The sequence below is a fragment of the Meriones unguiculatus genome, chromosome 18 (genome assembly GCF_030254825.1).
Source record: "Meriones unguiculatus strain TT.TT164.6M chromosome 18, Bangor_MerUng_6.1, whole genome shotgun sequence".
NCBI classification, from domain to species: domain Eukaryota; kingdom Metazoa; phylum Chordata; class Mammalia; order Rodentia; family Muridae; genus Meriones; species Meriones unguiculatus.
This window is the reverse complement of record NC_083365.1, coordinates 49,140,605-49,165,484: the sequence shown is the minus strand read 5'-3', so window position 1 is coordinate 49,165,484 and position 24,880 is coordinate 49,140,605. Positions and strand designations below refer to the sequence as shown.

General features: G+C 40.2%; 1 protein-coding gene and 1 non-coding gene across 5 annotated transcripts in view; both read left to right on the top strand.

The window, feature by feature from the left end:
- The window catches only part of Ckap5 (cytoskeleton associated protein 5), a 94,359-nt gene extending 70,598 nt beyond the window's left edge, over positions 1 to 23,761 (top strand). For 3 of the 4 annotated variants that reach the window (XM_060371784.1, XM_060371786.1, XM_060371785.1), the window contains exons 27-45: positions 770 to 858; positions 3,829 to 3,954; positions 7,253 to 7,402; positions 7,850 to 8,053; positions 8,227 to 8,362; positions 8,872 to 9,065; positions 11,965 to 12,137; positions 12,368 to 12,391; positions 13,404 to 13,577; positions 13,807 to 13,927; positions 16,848 to 17,027; positions 18,081 to 18,268; positions 18,852 to 18,927; positions 19,204 to 19,392; positions 19,475 to 19,612; positions 20,041 to 20,124; positions 20,519 to 20,678; positions 22,727 to 22,878; positions 23,038 to 23,761. In XM_060371784.1, coding sequence (XP_060227767.1) covers positions 770 to 858; positions 3,829 to 3,954; positions 7,253 to 7,402; positions 7,850 to 8,053; positions 8,227 to 8,362; positions 8,872 to 9,065; positions 11,965 to 12,137; positions 12,368 to 12,391; positions 13,404 to 13,577; positions 13,807 to 13,927; positions 16,848 to 17,027; positions 18,081 to 18,268; positions 18,852 to 18,927; positions 19,204 to 19,392; positions 19,475 to 19,612; positions 20,041 to 20,124; positions 20,519 to 20,678; positions 22,727 to 22,878; positions 23,038 to 23,280 — 2,801 coding nt within the window. In that variant the 3' untranslated portion in view covers positions 23,281 to 23,761. The remainder of the gene's footprint in view (positions 1 to 769; positions 859 to 3,828; positions 3,955 to 7,252; positions 7,403 to 7,849; positions 8,054 to 8,226; positions 8,363 to 8,871; positions 9,066 to 11,964; positions 12,138 to 12,367; positions 12,392 to 13,403; positions 13,578 to 13,806; positions 13,928 to 16,847; positions 17,028 to 18,080; positions 18,269 to 18,851; positions 18,928 to 19,203; positions 19,393 to 19,474; positions 19,613 to 20,040; positions 20,125 to 20,518; positions 20,679 to 22,726; positions 22,879 to 23,037) is intronic. The other variant, XM_060371787.1, reaches the window with a different exon arrangement.
- On the top strand, positions 8,590 to 8,700 carry LOC132649099 (small nucleolar RNA SNORD67). Its single transcript, XR_009587533.1, has one exon. It is a non-coding gene; the product is annotated as a small nucleolar RNA SNORD67 (small nucleolar RNA).
- Positions 23,762 to 24,880: the final 1,119 nt, after the last annotated feature.

Sequence of the window (24,880 nt, the reverse complement as noted above, 5' to 3'; positions counted from 1 at the left end):
GACCCTCATAAAGGGGTGAGGCCTTGTGAGCCCCTCTCCCAGTAGCAACTATCAACTATCTGTATATAGCCTCAGGGGGAAAATGGTGTCTCATGAGCTCATTTCTCACCCATGATAAAATGTTGATGGGTCTTTTTGTTGTTTTATTTTATTGAAGAAAAAGTCTCATTATGTAGACCAGGCTGGCCTTGGAACTCAGAAATGCCTTATAAAATCTTGGTGCAGGTTATCACAGCTAAGATGTTCACAAGCACAGTGGCCAGTCAGGCCCAGAACACAGAACTCCAGAACACTCCACCTTTCTTCTACCTGTAACATGGTGTTTTCAGCCATCTAGCTCTTGTGGGTAACTAAGAACAATGTAGTACCTGTTTGTTTTATTTTAGGTTAATAACCTTTAGGGTAGAGTACCTCAAACTTTTGCTTTGTTTGCTTTTGGTTTTAATTTCTTAATTAGTTTACAAAGCAGCATATGTTTCCCATATATCCTTCATTTTGGTCCCCTCACTCTTTCCTCTCACAAGGAAGATCATGGCATCAAACTTGTAGCAAACTCCCTGGTTCTGCCTCCCAAGTGTTAAAACAATAGGCATGTCCCACTCTACCCAACCTTTAAAGAGAAACTAAGACTAGGAAAAAATCTTTACTTGCCCATATATTGATACATTTAAGACTACAAAGGTTTTTTTAAAAAATTATTATGTTTTTAATGTATCTAGGATAAATGATTTTAATTTAACAAAGTATCTGCTTTTTTTCCTCCTCAAAGTACCTGTTGAAGATTCTGTTTCCAGCAACATAGAAGCTAAGCCTGACCTGAAAAAGACTAAAGCTCCAGGAGTTTCTTCCAAAGCAAAGGTCTGTTAACTCTACATATTTACATAGTTCTTTTATCTTAATTTTTTTTTTTTTTTTTGCACTGAGTCACTCAGTTAGAAAAGGCCACATATGTATGAAAGACTATCACTGCTCTTGATAATATTAAAATAAGTATTTATGGAACTTTCTTTTGTTTGATTGATTTCATTTTTTGCTACATTGAGATTAAAACTTAGGACATACGTGTGTTAGGGGAGCTCTGTGTACTGAGACCATGGCTTATATATTAATCAGATTCCAAAACAGTCATTTGTTTCCACAAGGTGCTGTCATGGAGATCTCCAACTCTTTGCACTAGTGAAAAGAAAGAGTCTGACATGGTGCCATATACCTTTAATCCTAGCACTAGGGAGGCAGAGGTAGACAGATTTCTGCAAGTTTGAGGCTAGCCTAGTCTACATACATGGTGAGATCCTGTTTCAAAAAAAGCTTTCCAAAATGTAGGAAAGACAGCATATGCTCTGTGAGCCCTAGGAAAATCAACACTTTTGGATGGTCTGTATTTGAAGATAATCACCTTCCTTCGTGTGCCTCAATTAGGTCATCAGACTTAAAGATACTCCAAGTTGTGGGCTTTTTTGTTTGTTTGTACATTTACTGGGGGCTCAAGAATTGGGTCAGCAATTAAGAGCACTTGTTGCTCTTGCACTGGACCTGACTTCAATTCCCAGCACTCACATGTTGGCTCACAACCCCTATCCCAGGGATCCAGTGCCCTCTACTGACCTCCACTGGCACCAGATGCACGTGGTGTGCGTATATGTAAATACATGCAAGCAAAACACTTATACTGATAATGTAAATCTTTAAAAAATAAAAATAATAAAAAATTATTTTTTAAATTGATTTATTTTATATGTATGGATTTTTTTGCTTGTGTGTATGTCTGTGCACCACATGGATGCATTGCTCGTGTAGGCCAGAAGAGATGTCCCCTGGAACCCACACAACAGATGCCTGTGAGCCACTATGTAGGTGTTGGGAATTCAACCAGAGTCCTCTGGAAGATGAGTCAATACTCTTAACTTCCGAGCCATTCTCCAGCCCCACTCTGATTAGTCTATATAGCCATACCTTTTGTGCTTGAACCACCAACCATTTCAGTGTCCATGTGGAGTTCCATGACTTAAATACAATCACGTCCCATTTTAATATTCCCTGGGCAATGTTTTCATTTAATTGTGTTGGAATCAAAGCAAAAGTATTAGTTCTCTATCAATGCACAGAGCTGGTCTCTAAAGCTTTCAAAGCACTTTCATATAAATAATCTCATATTTATTTTGACTGAATGATAACAGTATTTAGAAAGAAATTCTGGGCAACTACAAAAAATAACTTTTCCTACATTTATAATTATTTCAGTAATAAACATATGTTGAATTCATCATTTTTCTTCCATTTAGACTGCTTATTGTTTAATAAAGGGAAAATTAAAGAACTCTGGTAAATAAACAAATCTTCATAGTAAATTTAAATGAAGAAACGTGTTAGTAGCCAAGTACAAGTGACCAAAAAATGTAAGACAAGGAATTTTATTGTTCAGCATATTTATTATTGTACCGCCATCATAGAGTGGATGTTTTCTAGGTGTTCTTCTAAACACTATAAATATTAACTGGACATAGTGGCTCACGCCTGTAATCTCAGTACTCCAAGTATGCCTGAGGACTGTCAATTGTTCAAAGTCTTCTTACGCTACCCAGTGAGTTTCCAGCCAACTTTTTCTTCCTTATGAGTAGGTCCTTTAAGTCTATGAGTTACTTAGTTTAATTATCATCTAAACTATCTAGTAAGATTGTTCTTTTCCTATCCTCTTCTCATCCTGAACCCAAAGTGAGCAAATGTTTCAGTATTTTGACTAAAAGTGCTTTGAAGTATTTTTTTACTCTATTATTAATTGGACAATTTTTTTCCTAAAACTTTCAAAGTACTTTCACATAACCTCATATTTATTTTGACTGAAAGAAATTCTGGGCAACTAGAAACATTAACTTTTGTTACATTTATAATTATTTCAATAAGATTCAGATTTTACCTTAAGCATATGTATTATTCATCATCTATCTGATACAAATATTTTAGTCATATAATTTTGAAAACTAAATATTTAATATGTTTACAGCAAAGTTCTTTAGGAACAGATTTATAGTACCTTAGTTACACCTTGGTAGGGATACTTTAAAGAAAGATACATAGAGAAAAATAGAGCTTTCCCAACTAAGTGTTGTAAGTTGTATAAGTGCCATTCATTCAGATAGCATTAACATGAAATATATAAATAGTATTAACGAACCTGGGCAGTGGTGGCCCATGCCTTTAATCCCAGAACTCAGGGAGACAGAAGCAGGTGGATCTCTGAGTTTGAGTCCATCCTGGTCTACTGAGTGAGTTCTAGGACAGCCAGGGCTACACAAAGTATCGATAGCTTAAGGGAAAAAAATAATAAAGATTTTTTTAATTTTGGTTTCTTGAGACATGCTTTCTTTTTGTAGCCTTGGCTGTATAGACCAGGCTGGCCTTATACTCACATCAGTTTACCTACCCCTGCCTCCCTAAGTGCTGGGGTTAAAATCATGTGCCCTGCTAGTATTGAAGATTTCAAGGAAGAAAACTACCTAGTAAATATTGTCTGTGGCCTAAATTAATTGGAGTTAATGTACCTTTCTAGCTCAATAGCTAATGGAGAGTCACATAATATAACTTAAAACATTTATAGTACATATGTATAGTCAAGAACCGAAGAGGTTGAGGTGGGAGGATTGCAAGTTGCATCTGATCTACATAGCAGGACTCTGTCTCATTCAGAAGCATGTTACATGTAAGAGTCATGTGCTAATCATTTTCTTTCACGTATAGTGACTTCTCTGGCTAATGCTCTCTTGCTAGGCAGTAGCATATATTCGTCAGAAGTGGCCTACCTAATCAGTGTTCTCTTAACTCTGGTTGTAGAGTGCACAAGGGAAGAAAGTGCCAAGCAAAACCACCTTAAAGGAAGATGAAGACAAATCTGGGCCTGTTTTCATTGTTGTTCCAAATGGAAAGGAGCAAAGGATGAAAGATGAGAAAGGGTTAAAGGTAAGGGAATGATAAGAATCTGTGGGGAGATTTGCTTGTTTGTTTTTTATTTTGTTAATCAAAAAAGTTTTTCAGGCTGGGAGTGATGGCATATACCTTTAATCCCAGCAGAGGCAGGCTGATCTCTGAATTTGAAGGCAGGCCTCTGAGTTTGAGACCAGCCTTGTTTACATAGCAGGCCAGCCAGGGATATGTTGTTGTTTTAAAGAATGAAAATCCCAATCATTTAATTTTTACCAACAAAGACTCTGGAGTCAGATATTAGGGTGAAAACCTGCTAGTGCAGAGAGGCAGAGAAAGCACCCAGCTGATCTTTCTACTCAGCTCACATCCCAGAAGGAAAAAACCAAATGTCTTTACAATGTCTTAGTCTTAAATTCTCTCAATGTCCCTCCTTTCTGTATATTCCCTGTCAGCTGGTTTCTTGCTCCGCCTCTTGTTAACTTTATTTTTTTTTTACTCTTTTTATTTTATTTTATTAATTACACTTTATTCGTTTTGTATCGCCCCATAAGCTCCTCCTTCCTCCCCTCCCAATCCCACCCTCCCTCCCCTTTCTGCATGCATGCCACTCCCCAAGTCCACTGATAGGGGAGGTTCTCCTCTCCTTTCTGATCTTAGTCTATCGGTTCACATCAAAAGTGGCTGCATTGTCCTCTACTGTGGCCTGGTAAGGCTGCTCCCCCCTCAGGGGGAGGTGATCAAAGAGTAGGCCAATCAGATTATGTCAGAGGCAGTCCCTCTTCCCATTACTATGTAACCCACTTGGACACTGAACTGTCATGGGCTACATCTGTGCAGGGGTTCTAGGTTATCTCCATGAATAGTCCTTGGTTGGAGTATGAGTCTCTGGGAAGTTCCCTGTGTTCAGATTTTCTTGTTCTGTTGCTCTCCTTGTGGAGACCCTGTCCTCTCCAGCTCTTACTATTTCCCACTTCTTACATAAAATTCTGTTCACTCTGCCCAACAGCTGATCATCAGGCTCAGCATCTGCTTTGATAGTCTGTAGGGCAGAGGCTTTCAGAGGCCCTCTGTGGTAGGTTCCTAGTTTGCTTCCTGTTTTCTTCTTCTGGCTTTCAGAAGCCCTCTGTAGAAGGTTCCTAGGTTGTTTCCTGTTTTCTTCTTCTTCTGATGTCCATCCTCTTTGCCTTTCAGGATGGGGATTGACCGTTTTAGTTAGGGTCCTCTCCCTTGCTTAGTTTCTTTAGATGCACAGATTTTAGTGGGTTTGTCCTATGTTGTGTGTCTATATGAGTGAGTATATACCGTGTGTGTCTTTTTGCTTCTGGGACAACTCACTCAGAATGATCCTTTCCAGGTCCCACCATTTACCTGCAAATTTCATGATTTCCTTATTTTTCATTGCTGAGTAATACTCCATTGTATAGATATACCACAGTTTCTGCATCCATTCTTCAGTTGAGGGGCATCTGGGCTGTTTCCAGCTTCTGGCTATTACAAATAAAGCTGCTACAAACATGGTTGAGCAAATGTCCTTTTTGCGTACTTGAGCCTCTTTTGGATATATGCCCAGGAGTGGTATGGCTGGATCTTGGGGAAGCGCTATTCCTAGTTGTCTGAGAAAGCGCCAGATTGATTTCCAGAGTGGTTGTACTTGTTAACTTTATTTAAACCTGTTTACAGAAAGTACTTGGATTAAAGGTTGTGTGCTGGGGCTGAGCCACTCCGCAACTAAAAGCAGGTTTTTACAGTTCACAAGCTCAGGGTTCACAACGGGATTGAATATCTGCAGCAACATATACTGAGATGCTGTCTTGAAAAAGAAATAAAAAGTTGTTTGTTTTTCCAATATGGGCTTGATAGCACATACCTATAATCCCAATACTGAAGAATCTGAGGCCGCAAAATTCTAAGTTTTAAGACCATCTTAAGGGCTGGAGAGATGGCTTAGAAGTTAAGAGCACTGTCTGCTTTTCCATAGGTCTTAAAGTTACTTAGCAAGGCCCTATTTCAAAAGAGAAGATATTTATTTAGTTTGTTTGTTTCCTTCTTTTCTTCCCAGAGTTTCTGTAGCCCTGGCTGTCTGGAACTCACTTTGTAGACTAGGCTGGCCTCAAACTTACGGAGATTCTCCTGCCTCTGCCTCATGAGTGCTGGTATTAAAGGAATGAACTACCGATGGGTATGGTGTGCACACCTTTAATCCTCGGGAGGCAGACACCCGAGGATCTCTGTGAGTTCAAGACCAGTCTAGTCTACAAAGTGAGTCTAGGACAGCCAAGGCTACACAGAAGAACCTGTCTCAACAAAACAAAACAAGTGTGTATGTGGTAGTGGGGGAGGGGTTTATAGTGCTACCATGCTGGGCAAGGAAAAGTAATTCTTATAAAGAGAATTTAAAAATGTACCTAATTGCCCATTTCTTTCTAAATAGATGATTTAGTATTTTCAACATTTTTAATTTTTTAATATTTTTAAACAAAAAAAAGTAGTGTTCGTTGATTATAATCAGCTGGACATACTAGTGGGCTGCTGTTTCAATTCTTGTAATATCTAAAATGCAAGTTTTATAACAACCATATATGTAACTAATTCAGCTGTTTTGGGGATCTAGAAATACAGTACAGTAGTAAACTCTTGCCTAGTATTAAATCCATACCCTGGTAGACATCTTGTTTTCTATTTGGGGACATATTCTTCCTATGTACCCCTGGGTGACTTGGGACTAGCTATGTACATCAGGCTAGATCTATCTAAATGCCTTCTACTAGCCAGCATGGCAGAAATTTTAAAAATCACTTTCTTTTGTTGGTTTTTCTTTTGTTTGAGACAAGGTTTCTCCACATAGATCTGCCTGTCCTTGAACTCACTGTGTAACCAAGCTGACCTTGGTCTCAGAGGTCTATCAGCCTTTGCCTCTTGAGTGCTGAGATCAAAGGCATGCACCACCTCATAACTTGTAGGGGTCAGTTCTTTCTTTTCACCATATGGATGCCAGAAATTGAACTCAAGTCAAGCTTGAACTGAAGGCTATTCACATAGAGGACTATGATTTGATTTGCAGCACCCATATAGTTCACAACTATGGCCGTAACTCCAGCTCCAAGGAATCCACGAAGCAAGAAAGAATGTACTGCACAGACAGAAAACTTAAAAAGACTAGACAGGAAGATTACTGTGAATTCACAGCCAGTCAATAATAAATGGCAGGACGCTGTCTCAAAAAAAAAAAAAAGGCTATAAAAGGTTATGTTAGGTCCTTCATGCAACAGGTGACTCTCAACTTTGTTTCAGTTGAACTCTTTGTACTCAGTGCTTTTCTATTTTTTTCTCTCAGGTGCTAAAGTGGAATTTTACTACCCCACGTGATGAATACATTGAACAGCTGAAGACTCAGATGTCTAGCTGTGTGGCTAAATGGTTACAAGATGAAATGTTTCACTCAGACTTTCAGCATCACAATAAAGCCCTGGCAGTCATGGTTGATGTAAGTCTTCAAACGATAAATACCTGTTTCAGGAATATAAAAATATGGGGTGCTGTGAAGTGGTCACAAGTTGGAATGTCTTGAAGAAGTAGAATACACCATGTTCTCTGTAGAGTTATCTCATTTGATGGTGTAATAAATGATAGTGTATTTTGGGGATCCTATTGAAGATTTAAAAGTCTTATATTTTCTTTGGGGCACCAGTACAATTTAAGAAATCAGATGCTGGAGAGATGGCTCAGCAGTTAGTTAAGAGCACTGGCTCTTAACCCAGAGGACCCAGGTTCAATTCCTGGCAGCTCACAACTGTAAATCCAGTTCCAAGGGATCCAACACCCTCACAAGGACATACATGCAGGCAAAACACCAATCAGTACACATAAAAATAAATCATTTTATAGAATTTAAATTTATATACATTCTTACCTGTGGTTTTTTTATTTTAAGCACTTGGAGAGTGAAAAAGAAGGTGTTATCGGTTGCCTGGATCTTATCCTAAAATGGCTCACCCTCCGGTTTTTTGACACCAATACAAGCGTCTTAATGAAAGCACTGGAATATTTAAAATTGCTCTTCACCCTGCTGAGTGAGGAAGAGTACCATCTTACTGAGAATGAAGCATCTTCCTTTATCCCCTATCTCATCCTCAAGGTAATATATTCTCATCCTTGAATTCTAAGCTAACCTTGGTTCTTAAACTTTTTTATTCTCTAAATTATGGTATGATGGTACCTCCTTTCACCCTCAAAATCCTTTGAAGATACAGTAATGCATGAAATAACCACTGTACTCAGAAAAGGTCTGTATAATTTCTTGTTAACTAGGTTGGAGAACCAAAGGATGTCATCCGTAAAGATGTCCGTGCCATCCTGAATCGGATGTGCCTTGTCCATCCAGCTAGCAAGATGTTCCCCTTCATCATGGAAGGGACCAAGTCCAAGAACTCTAAGCAGAGAGCAGGTAAAGCGAAGCATCTATATCTGTCCATCTCTCTGTCTGGAGTTTCTGAGTGCTGACTCAGAGCCTCAAATGTGCTGGGCAAGTGCCTTACACCAAGCTATATATCTGTAGCCTCCAAAAATTAAAGTGTGAGTCTTTACACAAATGATTTTCAACAAGTCATTTATAAATGAGAAATGAAATTTATTCAGTGTCTGTATAGTGGATTCCAAGTTTCTTATTCAAACTGTGAGAGTGATGAGTTGCACACTGGTGGAGCCAGAGTATCAGGTGATACAGGCACCACTCAGTACCACCCTGGTGACAAAATCAAGTGCACAGGGGCCATCTGACTCACAGGCATACCCTGTCATGAACACTTCTAAAACCATTTGTATTGTAAAAGAAAAAAAAAATCTAGAATGAGCCAAAATAAAATTTTAGTATGTATGTGTGCCAAAGGAAAGTTGTAGAAGCCTCTCTACCACATGTTTTTTGGTTTCATTAATCTGGTCTTTCTTCCCTAATAGAGTGCCTGGAAGAGCTAGGTTGCCTAGTTGAGTCCTATGGTATGAATGTGTGTCAGCCAACCCCAGGAAAAGCCTTAAAGGAGATAGCTATTCACATAGGAGACCGAGACAACGCTGTACGGAATGCTGCCCTCAACACCATTGTAACAGTGTACAACGTGCATGGAGATCAGGTGTTCAAACTGATTGGAAATGTGAGTGACATTTCTGTGTACTTGTCAGTATGTTGTGAAAAGAATTCCAAGGTTTCTTAGGTGTTGGGTTTCCTGCCATCTCAGCTATACAGGAGTTTCATCAGTTTCTAAACGTAACCTGTCAAGATTTCCTAGGTCCAATATATGTTTTGGACACGTTTTCTGTGTTTACCTTTTATTTATTTATTTTTTTTTTTAAATTCACAGCTGTTTACTTAAAATATGAGGACTAAGCTGGGTAGTGGTAGTGGTGGCACACGCTGTCAGTCCCAGCACTGGGGAGACAGAGGCAGGTCGATCTCTGTGAGCTCAAGGCCAGTCTGGTCTTGAGTAAGTTCCAGGACAGCTAGGGCTACACAGAGAAACCCTGTTTTAAAAAAATTAAGAATAAATAAATAAATTTATTTGTTTGTTTATTTATTTATTTATTTATTTATGAGCTGTCTTTGAATCAAGAAGTCTGAACTAGTCTAGATTTTAAATTCTGCATGGCAGTCTACTCTGTGGTATTTTTGTTTTTGTCTTTTATTTATTTATTAGGTATACAGTGTTCTGCCTGCACGTGTGCCTGCATGCCAGAAGAGGGCACCAGATCTGACTATATATAATAATGATCTACCATGTGGTTGCTGGGAATTGAACTCAGGACCTTTGGAACAGCAGCCGGTGCTCTTAACCTCTGAGCAATCTCTCCAGGCCCCTGCTCTGTGGTTTTTAATGCATTTGATTTTTAGTTAACAGTGCCCTCTTAGGAACATTGTTAGATATAGGGACCACGTTTCAGCCATGGGCTACTATAGTAGCACCATTTTAGTACACTATACTTAAATCACACTTAAACGTGTGTTTCCTTTATCACCAGTGAATGACATAAAACAAGTAGAAGTTTTACAAATGACCAAAAGTGAAAAATCTTGCCCATAGACAGATTTGTTAGTAGCAACAAAACAAAGAAACTTCCTCCCCCCGGCCCCAGCTTGATATAGTTCATGCCAGGTTCAACCTCACTATTGTAGCCATTAAATACCTTGGACTTTTTTTTACTTGATTGATTGTTTGTTTTGAGGCATGGTCTTTCTATGCAATAGTCCTTGAGTTGGCTTTTTGACCTGGCTGGCTCAGAACTCATAGAGATCTTTCTCTTCCCCCACCCCTCAGGGCTGGGATTAAAGGCTTGAGCTACCATGCCTGGTCTAAGACCCTAAACTGCTGGTTCTACCCCTGTGTCCTGAATCTTCAAATTACTAGTACTTGTAACTGTTCAGTTTTATATAATGTTGTGTGTCAAACCAAGGTTTTGAACATGCTAAACAAGCATACTACCAACTGAACAAACATTACAGCCCTAAATTTTTTAGCTTTTTGATTGTTATTATTAACATTTACTTTTGTATCCTTTTCTTTCATGGGTTTTTTTTTAATAACTGTGCAGATATTAATAGTAGTTGACCTAATACTATAGTGAAGGCCAGCAAGATAATTCATTGTGTAAAGTTGTTTTGCAACCAAGCCTGAAACCCACATGGTAAAAGAAACACTCATCTCCCACAAGTTGTGTAACTTCTATATGAGTGCTGCAGTGCTTGTGTGAGCATACACATACACACAAACACAAATAAGTAAATAAGTGCAAAGCACTTTTTAGAAATAATGTAGTAGGTTGGTTTTGCTTGTTTTTAAGGGTTTTTGTGTTTTTGTTTGGTTGGTTAGTTTTGTTTTGTTTTTAATGAATGAGTATTTTGCCTTTGTGTACATATGTGTGCCTTGTATCTACAGAGACCAGAATTGAGCATGGAACCTCTAGAACTGGAGTTATAGCTGGGCCTCATGGTGCACTCAAGAGGCAAAGGCAGAAGGTTCTCTGCAAATTCTAGGATAGCCAGGGTTGTTAACACAGAAAAACCCTGTCTTTAAAAAAAAAAATAAAATCTCTATAGTGGTGGTACATGTCTTTAATCCCAGCAGTCAGGAGACAAAGGCAAATGGATCTGTGCATTTGAGGCCAGCCTGGTCTACAGAGTGACTTCCAGGACAGCTGTGGCTACACAGAGAAACCATGTGGGTGCTGGGAACTGAACCCACGTCCTTTACAAGAGTAACAAGTGCTTTTTAATTCAGAGCCATCTCTCTAGTCCCCTAATGGAGATAATTGAAAGTAAATCTGTTCTTACTTAACAGCTTCTATTTTTTTCCTGTGTGAAAATTAGGGATGTGTGAGTGTGCCTGTGTGTGTGTGTTTTACAGAGGCCTGAACTCAAGGTCTTACACATTTAAGTATACTCTATCAGTTATTTTCTTAGTTTTTTTTTTAAAAACTGTTTCTAAGTCTTGCTGAGTTGCCCAAGCTGTCCTTGAACTTACCATCCTCCTACCTTAGTCTCCTCAGGTGGAATAACATATATAATACCCAGCAATGGGTAATTTTTTATTTTTTTAAGACAGTTTTGGGGCTGGAGAAATTACTCATTGGTTAAGAGAGCTGTTTTTCCAGACAACCTGGGTTCAGTTCTCAGCACCCACATGGCAGCTCACAACTGTCTGTAGCTCTAGTTCCAGTGACTCAGACACCCTCACACCAATACACATAAAATAAAATTAAATAAAAAAATTTTATAAGACTAAAAAATAAATAAAGACAGGGTTTTTCTTTGTGCCCCTGGCTATCCTGGAACCCATTCTGTATGTCAGGCTGTCCTTGAACTCAGAGAACTTCATTTGTAGACCAGACTGCTTTGCAGACCAGCTGTCCTTCAACTCAGAGACCTGCCTGCCTCTGCCTGCCAGTACTGGGATTAAAAGTGTGAGCCACCACACCAGGCTTGCAGTGGATAATTCTGGAGTCATCCAATTAGGATTTGTATTTTAGTGAATGGGTGTGCTAATTTTTGAATATTTATAGCTTTCTGAAAAGGACATGAGCATGCTTGAGGAAAGGATAAGACGATCGGCAAAGAGACCCTCTACTGCACCAGTGAAGCAAGCTGAAGAGAAACCTCAGCGCACACAGAATATAAATTCCAATGCCAACATGCTACGCAAGGGACCAGCTGAGGACATGTCCTCCAAACTTAAGTATGTGAAGATAGACAGTTGTCTGCTAGCATTTCTATGGAATTTAGCTTTGTGTGCTCAGAGCTTGTCCTGTAACATAAGAGTTTGTGTCATTATCATGCATGACAGATTGTCTGGGTTAATGTCTTATAACCAAATGTTTAATCTTTCATTCTTCATTGTCTTTGTCTTTGTCTCAAAACCACTTCTAAATGGTCTTGTGCCTTCTTTCACTGCTTTTCCGTGGACAGAATTATGTATCGCACTTATAGGATGTAAGTACTGCCTGCTAATTTCTCGTTAGCAGGGCCCTTATATCTTTCTAACTTCTGACATGGATTCATCCCCTCTGGAGAGTGACTAGCTCTTAAAACCGGCCAGCAGAGGGTGGCCATAAATGTCAGGCTTCCCAGGAAAAGTCTTCTTTATTTTTGTTGTGCTCAGGTTCCTGGTTTTTGTTTTTGTTGTTTTTATTCTTACTGTTTTGTTTTGTTTTGTTTTTGAGACAGGATCTCTTTATGTAGTCAATGGATGTCTTGGAGCTCACCATGTAGATCAGACTGGCTTTGCATTCACAGAAATCCACCTGACTCTGCTTCTCAGAGTGCTGGGATTAAAGGTGTGCACCACCACACACACGAGACCCAGTTAGGTGTTCTTGAGATAAGGCTAAAATAAGATACATGCATCCCAGAATTGGCTTAAGGGATTCAAAATAGTGCCTTCTAAATAAGACAGCACTATTTTGGGGCTGTGTGTGCCATAAGTATAATTTTAACCAATGTGGAAATTTTGCATAACTATATAATACTGGCCCTGTCCTATCAAGAGTGACTTCTTTAAAAAATAATGACTATCTTTTGAAACTATAAAATGTACATAAGATGCCTATGATTAGAACTTGAACACTGGCTAATTTCACAGAGAGGGTAGGGGACATCCAGTCTATATTATTATTAATATTTTGTCTCATAGTAATAGATTTTCAGTCTGTATAAGTATTTTCTGCTCCAAATGGAATAGAAGTACAAGATTGTCAGCTTTTTTAAATGAGACATCATACAGTAATCTAAGCACAGATTAAAGCTTCCTGCTCTCTTAGGATAATCCTGAATCAGTGTTGTTACTTCGAGCACCTTCTTACACTCAAAAACTAACATCCTTCAGAGGGGCTGAAACCAGAAGTTGAACATCTGTCTTGAAGCTTTGAGGCAGCTAGCAATGCTGACATTATCCTTATGTTAAGAAATCCCTCTTAGTTCAGGAGCCTCTTTTTGCTTCCTTTAGTCAAGCTCGAAGCATGAGTGGGCATCCTGAAGCAGCCCAGATGGTTCGACGAGAATTTCAGCTGGATTTAGATGAGATTGAGAATGACAATGGTACAGTCCGCTGTGAAATGCCAGAACTTGTTCAGCACAAACTGGATGACATTTTTGAACCTGTCCTTATTCCTGAACCTAAGTAAGTTCAGCATTTTCAACTAAATGAAAACAGTTCATGATTATTAGAATGCATACCTGAAAAGAGCCCACTGTGGAAGTGTGCAGTTAAAACTTCCTAGAATTGATTACTGCCTGATTGATAGTAACATCTTTATTAAAACCTGGATCTAGTAGAGAATTGTGTAATTCTCACTCACTAAAATGTCTTGGAATACAAATTGAATTTTTCCTTTTGATCTACTGTCTAGGATCCGGGCTGTTTCTCCACATTTTGATGACATGCACAGTAATACAGCTTCCACAATCAATTTCATTATCTCTCAAGTAGCCAGTGGTGACATCAACACAAGTATCCAAGCTCTGACACAGGTAATGGGGATACTTCCCATAATAGTGATTCCATTGATCTATGTAGAGCCTTGTAAGGATAATGGGTTGCACACTAGTGTGGTAACAGTACTGAAACGTGCAGACAGTGTTGAGTATTGCCCTGATTTAAAAAAAAAAGAAAAAAAATAGATAACAGGGACCACTCAGTCATCATTTGCATCAGATCCTCTGGAACAGGAGTTACAGACAACTGTGAGCTGCCAGGTGGGTGCTGGGTTTGTTTGTTTGTTTGTTTGTTTGTTTGTTTGAGACAGGGTCTCTGACTATTCTGGAACACCGTGTGAATCAGGCTGGCCCTGAACTCAACAATCCAAACACCTCTGTGTCCTGAGTACTAGAATTAGGCATGTGCCACCATGCCAGTCTCATTGATGCATTTTGCTATAAGGACTGGAAGTGTGGCTCAGCTGTATAGTGCATGCTTAGCATTTGCAAGGCCCTGAGTCAGCTCCACTAAAAGACAACAAACAGTGTGCTTTCTCTAAGAATGAAAGCGCCTAAGATGTATACTCAAAGACTTTAATTTAGTATAACATACAGCAGATAAATGACTAAACTACAAACAGTGGAGTCATCAGTAAAAGAATGATTGAAAATTTTGGTAAATGCGTAAGCTGTTATGCTGCCTACCCCCCCTTAAGGCAATGGTTCCCAATCTATGACTCTCGACCCCCACAAGGGTCACATGTCAGATATGTGCATATCTGCATATCAAATATTTACATTACAATAATGGGGCTGGAGAGATGGCTCAGCCGTTAAAGGCTAAACTCACAACCCAGAATACATTATGATAATATAAATAACAGTAGCAAAATTACAGTTATGAAGTAGAAATAAAATGATTTTATGGTTGGGTCACCACAACATGAAGAACTGTAATAAAGGCTCGTAGCATTGGAAAGGTTAAGAACCACTATTTTAAATTTTTGTTTTGTTTTTATGAGTGTTTTGCCTGCATGTATGCACAAACATATATAGGTTGGTACCTTCAGAATACAGAAGAGGGCATTAGACTCCTTGCTACTGAGAGAGCTATAAGAGACAGTTCCATGAGAATGCTGGGAAACGAAGCTCCAGTCCTATGCAAGAACATCAAGTTCTGTCTTAATTGCTAAGCCAATACCTTTCCAGCTCCTTAATGCTACTTGGAAAAATAAAGTTGTTCCTTCAGAGAGTTGTGACTTCAGAGATTTTCATAATTTTCCATGGAATTAGAAAGCAGATGAAGGGCTGGAAAGCTGCCTCAGCGGTTAAGAACAGTGGCTGCTCTTCCAGAGGACACAGGATCAACTTCCAGCACCTACATAGCAGCTCACAACTGTCTGTAGCTCCAGTTCTCAGGGATCCAACACCCTCACAGAGATGCTGACGTAACACTAGTAACACTAGTGTACATCAATGAAAAGTCATTTAAGAAAAAAAGCTAGATGCAAGGCAGGACATGGTAGCACATACCTTTAATCTTAACACTTGGAAGTATAGACAAGCAGATCTGTGTGAGTTCAAGGCCAGCCTGATCTACCTAGTGAGGTCCAGGATAGCCAGGGCTACATAGTGAAGCCCTGACTCAAAAGGGGAGGGGGTGCTAGATGCAGAAAAAGACATATAATCCTTGTATAATAAATGTGCTCCCAAAGCCTTGTGTAGATACTATACTATAATTATTCATATAACAATTATATAAAAATATAAGATTATAATACTGTAAATATGAAAGAATATCTGTCTGCATATATTAGTTAATTTAGGAAAAATAATCCTCCCTAGAAATGCAGTATTTTTTATGGTGTGCATATGGAAACATTAAGCTACTCTGCTGAAGATCGTGTTTACAAAGCAGGCACACATGAAGAGAGAAGTGACAGTGAGGCCAATAGCAAGAGCGCTGTTCACCTTGTAGTGTGTATAAATGGTGGCCAGTGTGGCTGTGTAGCGTGGTGGCCCTGCTGACGTGGAGCTCACTGAAGACCGACATGCAGCATAGCTAATCTCAGCACTACTCATACAATTATAGAGATCTACTTTATAGGCCTAGTATATACAGGGCCCTGGGTATAACACCTTTATATTAGTGTATAAGAGCTTATTTTTTTACAGAACATTTTATCATCATGACAACTAAGGTACTAAAGTAGGGAAAACACTGGACATAAAAATCTAGCTTTTGGTTCAGACTGAGTAAAATCTGAGTTCTCTGAGCCTCATTTGGTAAATGGGGTTCTTTTGCTTGTTACTTTTTTTCCTTTTTGTTGTTGGGATTGTTCTGTCTTTCTAAATTTTGTTTAATAGTACTGTGGATCAAACCTCAAGGTCTTAAACTTAGGAAATGCTCTACCACTGAGCTCTTCATGTGTGTGCATGTTTGTTACTTGTTTTAGGTTTTTGTTGTTGCTGCTGTTTTTATTTGTTTATTTGTTTAAGGGGAGATTCTCACTCTAGCCCAGGATATCCTGGAACTTGGCTATGTAGCCTTGGCTAAATTCAAATATAAAATCCTTCCTGCTTTTCAGCCTTCAAAGTGTTAAGCTCATAGATGTGTGCCATGTCTCTCTCTCTCTTTTTTTTAATGGAAGGTTTAATAGTTACACTGTCTAAAAAGTACAAAAAAAGTATTCTTTTTAATAAATTGAACATTTAGGCATAGAGATTATTCCCTGAACTAAGCAGTAAGTCTCTTAGAATACCATCTCTGATTAATTCACTTAATACTGTTTTGCTTGTTAGAATATATGTAGAATGATTGCTTTCCTAAGGATAGTTACTTTTAATGTTACTGAATTTCTTTTTAGATAAAATAAGTGCTTTACTAATGAATTCTCCTATAGAAACATGTCTTATAGTATTTTTCTGCTGCTCATAAAGCTTGGAAACTACAGCTTGGAATTTTTATTATCAGATTGATGAGGTCCTGAGGCAGGAAGACAAAGCTGAAGCTATGTCTGGCCACATTGATCAGTTTCTGATAGCAACGTTCATGCAGCTAAGACTCATCTACAGTACACACATGGCAGATGAGAAGTTGGACAAGGATGAAATCATCAAGTTATATAGCTGTATCATTGGCAACATGATTTCGGTAAGACATTTCTGTAGACATGGAGTTTCTCTTAGATCTGTCAACCCGCTAGCTTCTAAAGCCAGAGTCAGTACTGATGCTCAAATGAGGCCTGTGTCACTTGGAAAAATTATCCATGAATCTCGTGGCCAGTTGTTGGCTTCTTGCATTAAATATTACCTAATTGTCAGGTGACTCATCCAGCACAGCTGGAGTGGAAAGTGAAGAAAAGACAAACAAAACCACAGAAAAGCTGGGATTGGGTGGTGTGGGGCTTTCAGATGGGGAAACCTCAGCATCTCAGAAGCTCAGCATATTTATTACATAGAATTGAACAGAGAGGCAGGGTTATTGCATACAGATAAACAAGGAGATGGGGGTTATGTTATATGGCTGGATAAAGGCAATGGGTTTAGCTAATCTCAGTAGGATCAGTCTCTATAGGGGAGTACTCTTCAGGCCATAACCGTGGTTGAGTGGGGGCTGTTGAGGAATTTTCTAGACACACTGTCAACACCTAGTCTTGGACCCTGAAGAAGGCTTTGCTGTTTTTCTCTGTACCTTATGCAGAGAAGGCTTTGCCACTCCCATAGGGCTGAGGCTAGAGTCCTTGATATGAACCATGTCAGTAGCACACATTTACTCAAGAATTCCTTCCTTCAGGGCTTTTCGACTCCTGCAGTTAGGATATAAAGTAGAATGCTTATTTCTTCCAGTGTTCTTCCTGCCAGTTCTTTCTACAGGCAAGGCAGGTCCTGTTTGGCTTTTTACAGATAACCATGTATCAAAAATACAGCAGAAAAGAAGCATACCAATGAATTCTGGCTATTACTGAAATGTGATGGTTTTATTTATTTATTTTTTTGACAGGTTTTTTTAAATTCGATATAATTGTTTCAGGTATGTTAGTACAAGGCTGCAATAGCAGCACTTTAAAGTATCGGTCACCTAGTACACAGTAAGGCCTGTGTCAATATATATAGCTGGATATTGACTAGAATATACCAACTATGTTTTTTCTCTTTGTCCCATATATTGAGTTTTAACCTCCCTAACACAGTTAAAACTGGATAGCTATTTCAGATAGAAAGCCTTGCCCGGGAGGCTTCCACTGGAGTACTGAAAGACCTGATGCATGGCCTGATCACTTTAATGCTGGATTCTCGGATTGAAGATCTAGAGGAAGGACAACAGGTGATTCGTTCTGTGAACCTCTTGGTGGTGAAGGTTTTGGAGAAATCAGACCAGACTAATATCCTCAGGTATATTTATACCCTTATCAGTAAAGCTTGGGATAACCTCTCATTTGTCTACACATAGAAATAAGGTAGTCAAGGTTGAGGGTATGCTTCAGTTAGTGAGTGCTTGCCGAGCATGCACAGAGTCCTGGGTTTCCCCCCAACACTTGTGGGAACAGGCACAATCCTATAATCCTAGCACTGAGAAGCATTCCTCTCAGTAGAGAAAAGAGGATCAGAATCACCAGGTCAGCTGTAAATTTCAAGTTTGCCTAATAAGATGATTTATTACTCTCTTCTAAATGAATCAGATGTATTTCAGGCCAAAGCTAGTAATATTATCATGAATATTGTAGAATAGGACAGTTAAATATACCAGTTATATCTCTAGCATTACATTTGTCTCTCAGCTGCTAATGGCAATAAAAAGAATAAGAGTGACAAGCTTTACCAATTTTTAAATAATAAAACCTTAAAGATTTATCTTATTTTTAATAATTATCATAATTAATGAATTGCTTATTAGATGGATAAAGAATATTCACACTTCAGTTAGTAGCTTTAAAAATGAAGATTTAAAATTTATTAATGCCATTTGTTTTTCCAGTGCCCTGCTTGTATTACTTCAGGACAGCCTGCTAGCAACAGCTAGTTCTCCCAAATTCTCAGAGCTTGTTATGAAGGTAAAGTTGAAATGAGTTCATCTCTTTTTTTTTTCAAAGGTTTAATCACTTTTTGGGGAGAGGGGTTGTTTTCAAGAGTTTCTCTGTATAGCCCTAGCTGTCCTGGAATTCGCGCTGTAGACCAGGCTGGCCTTGAACTCACAGATCCACCTCCTCTGCCTCCCAGTCACTGTGATTAAAAGCATGCGCCTCTGCCTCAACCACCACCCAGCTGCAGCCAGTGGTGGTCTTAACTACTGAGCCATCTCTCCACCTTCTTGTTTCTTATTTTATTAGTGTCTATGGAGAATGGTTCGACTATTACCTGACACCATCAACAGCATTAACCTAGACAGAATTCTTCTAGACATCCACATTTTCATGAAGGTCTTTCCCAAAGAGAAGCTGAAGCAATGCAAAAGTGAATTTCCTATAAGGACTCTAAAGACCCTTCTGCATACCTTATGCAAATTAAAAGGACCTAAGGTGAGTAAGAACAGCAATTGATCTCTGAGTGAATTTCATGGAAGGGTCATTGCTAACATTTACATGGGCTTGTCTCCTTCAGATCCTAGACCACCTCACAATGATTGACAATAAGAATGAGTCTGAGCTGGAAGCACACCTCTGTCGGATGATGAAGCACAGTATGGAGCAGACTGGAAGCAAGTGTGAGAAGGAAACAGAAAAGGGAGCGTCTCGGATAGTGAGTGCTCTGAGTTCTAGGCGAAAGGCTTTGGGATTGGAGTGATCACTTTCTTGGTTTGCTGCTATAACCATTTCTGCCTAAGAATTTTAGTGAACACATGCTTTTTGATCCCCAAGAAAGAGTTCTGTGTTTGTGCCCAAAACTTCAGTTGTTCACTGGGTAAGTCTACTGTGAGCTCTGCTTAACTGGGAGAAATGAATCAGCTTGTCCTCAGAGTGGAGGTGAAATCCTCAAGCTGGAGGTACTCACAACCAGAATACTAATGTTACTGCTCTAAGCTTTTCAGCTCTGGGTTTTCTGCACCAGCAGAACCAAACCAGTAAGGCTCATATTTTGAAATATTTTCTGTTAGTATCTATCCTCTCATCTGTTTCTAACTAATAATTCAACTCTAATCAGTCCTTTTGTGTTTTCCAATTTATTAGGATGAAAAATCATCAAAGGCCAAAGTAAATGATTTCTTAGCTGAGATCTTTAAGAAGATTGGCTCTAAAGAGAACACTAAGGAGGTGAGAATGGAAGCGTAAGGCTGGGTATGGTAGCACGTGACACTTAGAAGGCTGAGGTAAAAGATTGCAAGTTTGAGACTAGACTGATGATATACATAGTGAGACTGTCTCAGAAAAGCAAAAAGGCAGGTGTTTTGGTACACAGTTGTAATCTCAGCACTCAGTAGGCTGCGACAATAGGATTGCTCTAAGTTTAAGGCCAGTTTGGTCCGTATAGGAAGTTCTGGGCCAGTCAGAGTTACATAACAAGACCTTGTCTACAAAAATCCTGAAGGAGGGGTGTAGGGAGTAAGGGAGAAGGGAAGGGGTTAAGCCAAATAGGTGGTGGTTTATCTTGTGGATAAGGAACACTAACTTACACCCATCCCCACCTTTTCTTTTTCTTTTTTACCAGGGCCTAGCAGAGTTATATGAATACAAGAAGAAATATTCAGATGCTGACATTGAACCATTTCTGAAAAATTCCTCACAATTCTTTCAGAGTTATGTTGAGAGAGGCCTTCGCGTGATTGAGATGGAAAGGGAAGGCAAAGGCCGCATTCCCACTTCAACAGGTGTGGTTTCCTGTTACAGTTCCAAAAATAGGCTAAAGTACTTGCAGGCCACCTACCCCGTTGGCATTCTTGTTGATACCAGCTTTACCTTAGTTTGGTGAGAACTAAAGCTTTTGGTCTCTTCCTCTCTGTCAGGAAACCCTTTGGCTCTACCTGAAAACCATATGCAGGGTCCACTCCCACCTCTTCCTTACCGCCACTGTGACACCTTAGTGGAAAACAGTGTTCTCTCTTATTAAACTGCATCACAATGCTTTCCTGTTTGTTCTCCTTCCATCGTCACTTTTCTGTGCACATTTCCACATATAGCATCAGAAGGAGTTGCCAGCTTTTTTCCAGACGGCAAATACCTTTCAAAGTCCTGGGTTGTCTGATCCCTGCTACTTCTGGGTCCTCATCTATTGCTCTCCAGCCCCACCAACCCCCTCACTGTTTCTGAAACGTTTCTGACACATGCCTTTGGGCCTTTGCACTGGCTTTGTCATTCTGTTGTTTTTTTGTTTTGTTTTGTTTTTTTAGTAATTTATTTTATTTTATATGCATTAGTTTGAAGTTGTCAGATCCCTTGCTTGTAAGCTGCCATGTGGGTGCTGGAATTGAACCCAGGTCCTTTGGTAGAGCAGATAGTAGAAGCACTCTTACCCTCTGAGCCATTTCTCCAGCCCCCTTTCTGTAAGCTTTTGCCATCTTGCCTTTCTTTTATGGTGCTGGGGATTAAACACCAGGACCTTATAAAATATAAGACAAGCACTTCTTTTGTTTTTTAATTCTGTGTGTGGGTATTTTGTTTTGTCTGCTGTATATCTGTGCACCACATATCTTGGAGGCCAGAAGAGGCCAGGCATCAGATCCTCTGGATTGGAGTTATAATTGTGAGTTTACATGTGGGTGCTAGGATTCAAACGTGGGTCCCTTAGAAGTGGAACCAGTATTCCTAACTGCGTAGCCATGTCCCAGCCCCAAGTTACGTTTGTGTGTTTTTTTTCTGGAGTTTGTGTGTGTGTGCAGTAATGTCTATATGTGTATGGGCATGTGTGCAGCTGCAGGAGTTTGTGGAAGCCCAGGAATGATGTTGAATCCTGCTTCTATTTACTGCTCACTGTTCTCCACTTTATAAATTGAGGCAGGGTCTCTTGCTTGAGCCTAGAGTTCACTGATTCATCTATTCTATCAAGCCAGCTTGCTCTGGGAATCTCTTAGCTCTGCCTCCTGTGTGCTGAGATTTCAGGTGGACTGCTGTGCCTACGCAGCATTTATTTGAGTTCTTGAGTGATTCAAACTCCAGTCTTCACATTTGCATGGCAAGCACTTTATCCACTGAACCACCTCCCCAGCCCTGTAAGTTAGATCTTTACATGTTGCATTTTATGACTGCTCCTTGTTGGAAATTTAGGAACCGATATGAATTGATGTTGTCCTCCAAGAATATTGATGGATAGTACTATCCCTTGAGCTTCTTGTTCTCTGTAGATTTGAAAAACCTGTCTGTTTTGCATCATTCAGCCCAAGCATAACTGATTCCCCCGTATACACTCATTTTTCAGTTGGGCATTCATCATATACTTAGAAGTAGCTTAGGGATTTCAGATTGCCCGTGTCAGCCCTATGATTTTTGGTATACAATCCTTCACATAACCAAGGTTTAGACAGACAGCCCTTTTGTGTCTTGATGTTCTAACAAAAGTTTGGGTTATATATTTGAGACCAACCTGTATCACCAAGTCCAGGTAGATCCTGTGGGTTTTTTTAGTTTCCAGGTACAGTGGAGACACTCAGATGCTCAAAATTTTTGATTGTTATCGGGCCATGGTGGTGCCCACAGGCAAATCCCTATGAGATCGAGGTCAGCCTTGTCTACAGAGTGAGTTCCAGGACAGCCAAGGCTGTTACACAGAGAAACCCTGTCTCAAAAAACAAAAATGTTGTTGCTGGGGATTTAGTTATGAAACCTATGCTGTGCCACTGAGCCCTAGAAATGATTGACCATAGTAGTCTGGAAGTTGGGGTATGTGGATATCTGCATGTGCTTCCTTCATTTTTCTCCCTAGGCATCTCCCCTCAGATGGAGGTCACATGTGTGCCCACCCCGACAAGCACAGTGTCCTCTCTAGGTAACACAAATGGAGAAGAAGTGGGGCCATCTGTCTACCTGGAAAGGCTAAAAATTCTCCGACAGCGGTGTGGTCTTGACAACACAAAGGTATTGCTCCTCTCTTTGTGTATGGGGATGGCGAGCAGTGCCAAGAGTTGGGGAGAGGCTGGCCTACAGCAGAGTGGCCTGACCTTGGTATACGCTGCTGCAGAGTTGCATCTTGGCTGCTTCCCTTGAACTCAGACAGTGTCTCTCTCTTCTCAATAGCAAGAAGACCGACCTCCACTGACCTCTTTGCTCTCCAAACCAGCAATTCCTCCAGTTGCCTCTTCCACAGACATGCTCCACAGCAAGCTCTCACAGCTACGGGAGTCCCGGGAGCAGCACCAGCACTCAGACCTGGATTCCAACCAGACCCACTCTGCAGGAACCATGACCTCCTCCTCCTCCACAGCTAACATTGATGACTTAAAAAAGAGACTGGAGAGAATAAAGAGTAGTCGCAAATGAAGCTGCCCATCCCTCAGCACTCTCCAGCTCTAGTTTACTAACCTAGGCATCCTATAGTGTGAAATGGCCATGGCAGGCCTCATGTACACAAACTGACTGGATCAGACTGCAGATGGGGAAGGAAGAGCAATGCTGGCAAGTCCTGCGCACGCTCTGCTTTTCCCCATCAGCGCTGCCTCTAGAAGACTGACTGGGTTAGGTTAGTGTACAGACTTCTAAACAGCTGCTCCCTCACTCAGAGTAGGTTCCATATCTTTTCTTTGTTTGTTTGTTGTTTTGTTTTGTTTTGTTTTAATGGCTCATTTGTAAAATTGTCCTAATTTTTCCTAGCTTTCAGCCATTAGAAACACTTTTAATAGTTCCTTTTGAGTTGTGAGCTCTTCTCCTCTAGCCCTGAAGGGACACTGTATTCTGTATGAATGCATGGCATGAGACAACTAATTTAAAGAGTCTTTTATAAATAAAGTTTGCATTAACTATACTTATTTCCAAAGATGCTCTGATGTTCCATGTCTGGGAGTGCTGGGCAACTGTTTTCTGTCACCTAAATAAGGAAAGATGGGTATCCCTGGTAGAGGGGGGTTTATTACGGCCTGCTGAGGTCCTTAACTCGTGGACTGGGGTTTTAGTTCCATTGGCCCAGAAGAGACTTGCTGGCCCGTTGTCCACATGCTGACCCACGGAGCAGAGAAAGCTCATCCCTCTTTGTCTTGAGGTCTTGGTTCATGACCTCCCTTTGGTCATCTCCAGTTGTTTGGAGGAACATTTACATGTGCTACTGCTTTGCTGCACAGATGGCATGAGATTGTTTTCAAGTGTTGTCTTGGCCAACAGTTTCCACACCACAAGTGCACTGGGTTCACTGGTGGATCTGGGAGAGCTTGCTGTTGTCCTGCCTGAGTCCCTTTTGGTCCAGACGAAATTGCTTCATACTTGCCTTGAATGAGGACGGAAATGTGAAGATTCACTTCCAGAAAAATGCCACAGGATCTCCCTCCATAGCTTTGAGTTCTAGGGGAGACTTCAGGCAAGCTCCAGGACATCTCAAAAGAACTTCCTCTTCTAGTTCACCTTCTCAGCTGCCATTCCAAGCAATGAAAGATGGAAGGAAAACGAATCTTGATTTTTCCATCGAGTGAACACTATTGGTTCTAGTCACCATTTTCCAGGGACCCCAAGGCTGCCCGATCGTAACCTTGTTTCTTATAGGGGGAACATGAAGTGTTAAGTGTTCACAGCAGGAAAGGTAGTGTTCACTACTATGGGAGAGCATATTTGGAAAGTGGGGTCTAAAATGGATACCATTCATCTGAAACCCTAAGTGCTCATACTTATAACCCTGACAGTGATGTTGAGAGTGTTCTGAGTATTAGAACGCATTCTTTGTTGTTGTTGTTTTGTTTTGATTTTGTTTTGTTTTTCAAGACAGGGTGTCTCTGTGTGTAGCCCTGGCTGTCCTAGACCAGGCTGGCCTTTGGAACTCAGAGATCTGCCTGCCTCTGCCTCCTCTGCTGGGATTAAAGGCTTGCACCACCACATCCTCGCTCTGGATTTGTTTTTGAGACAGGGTCTCCCTATGTTGCCTCACTGGCCTAGAACT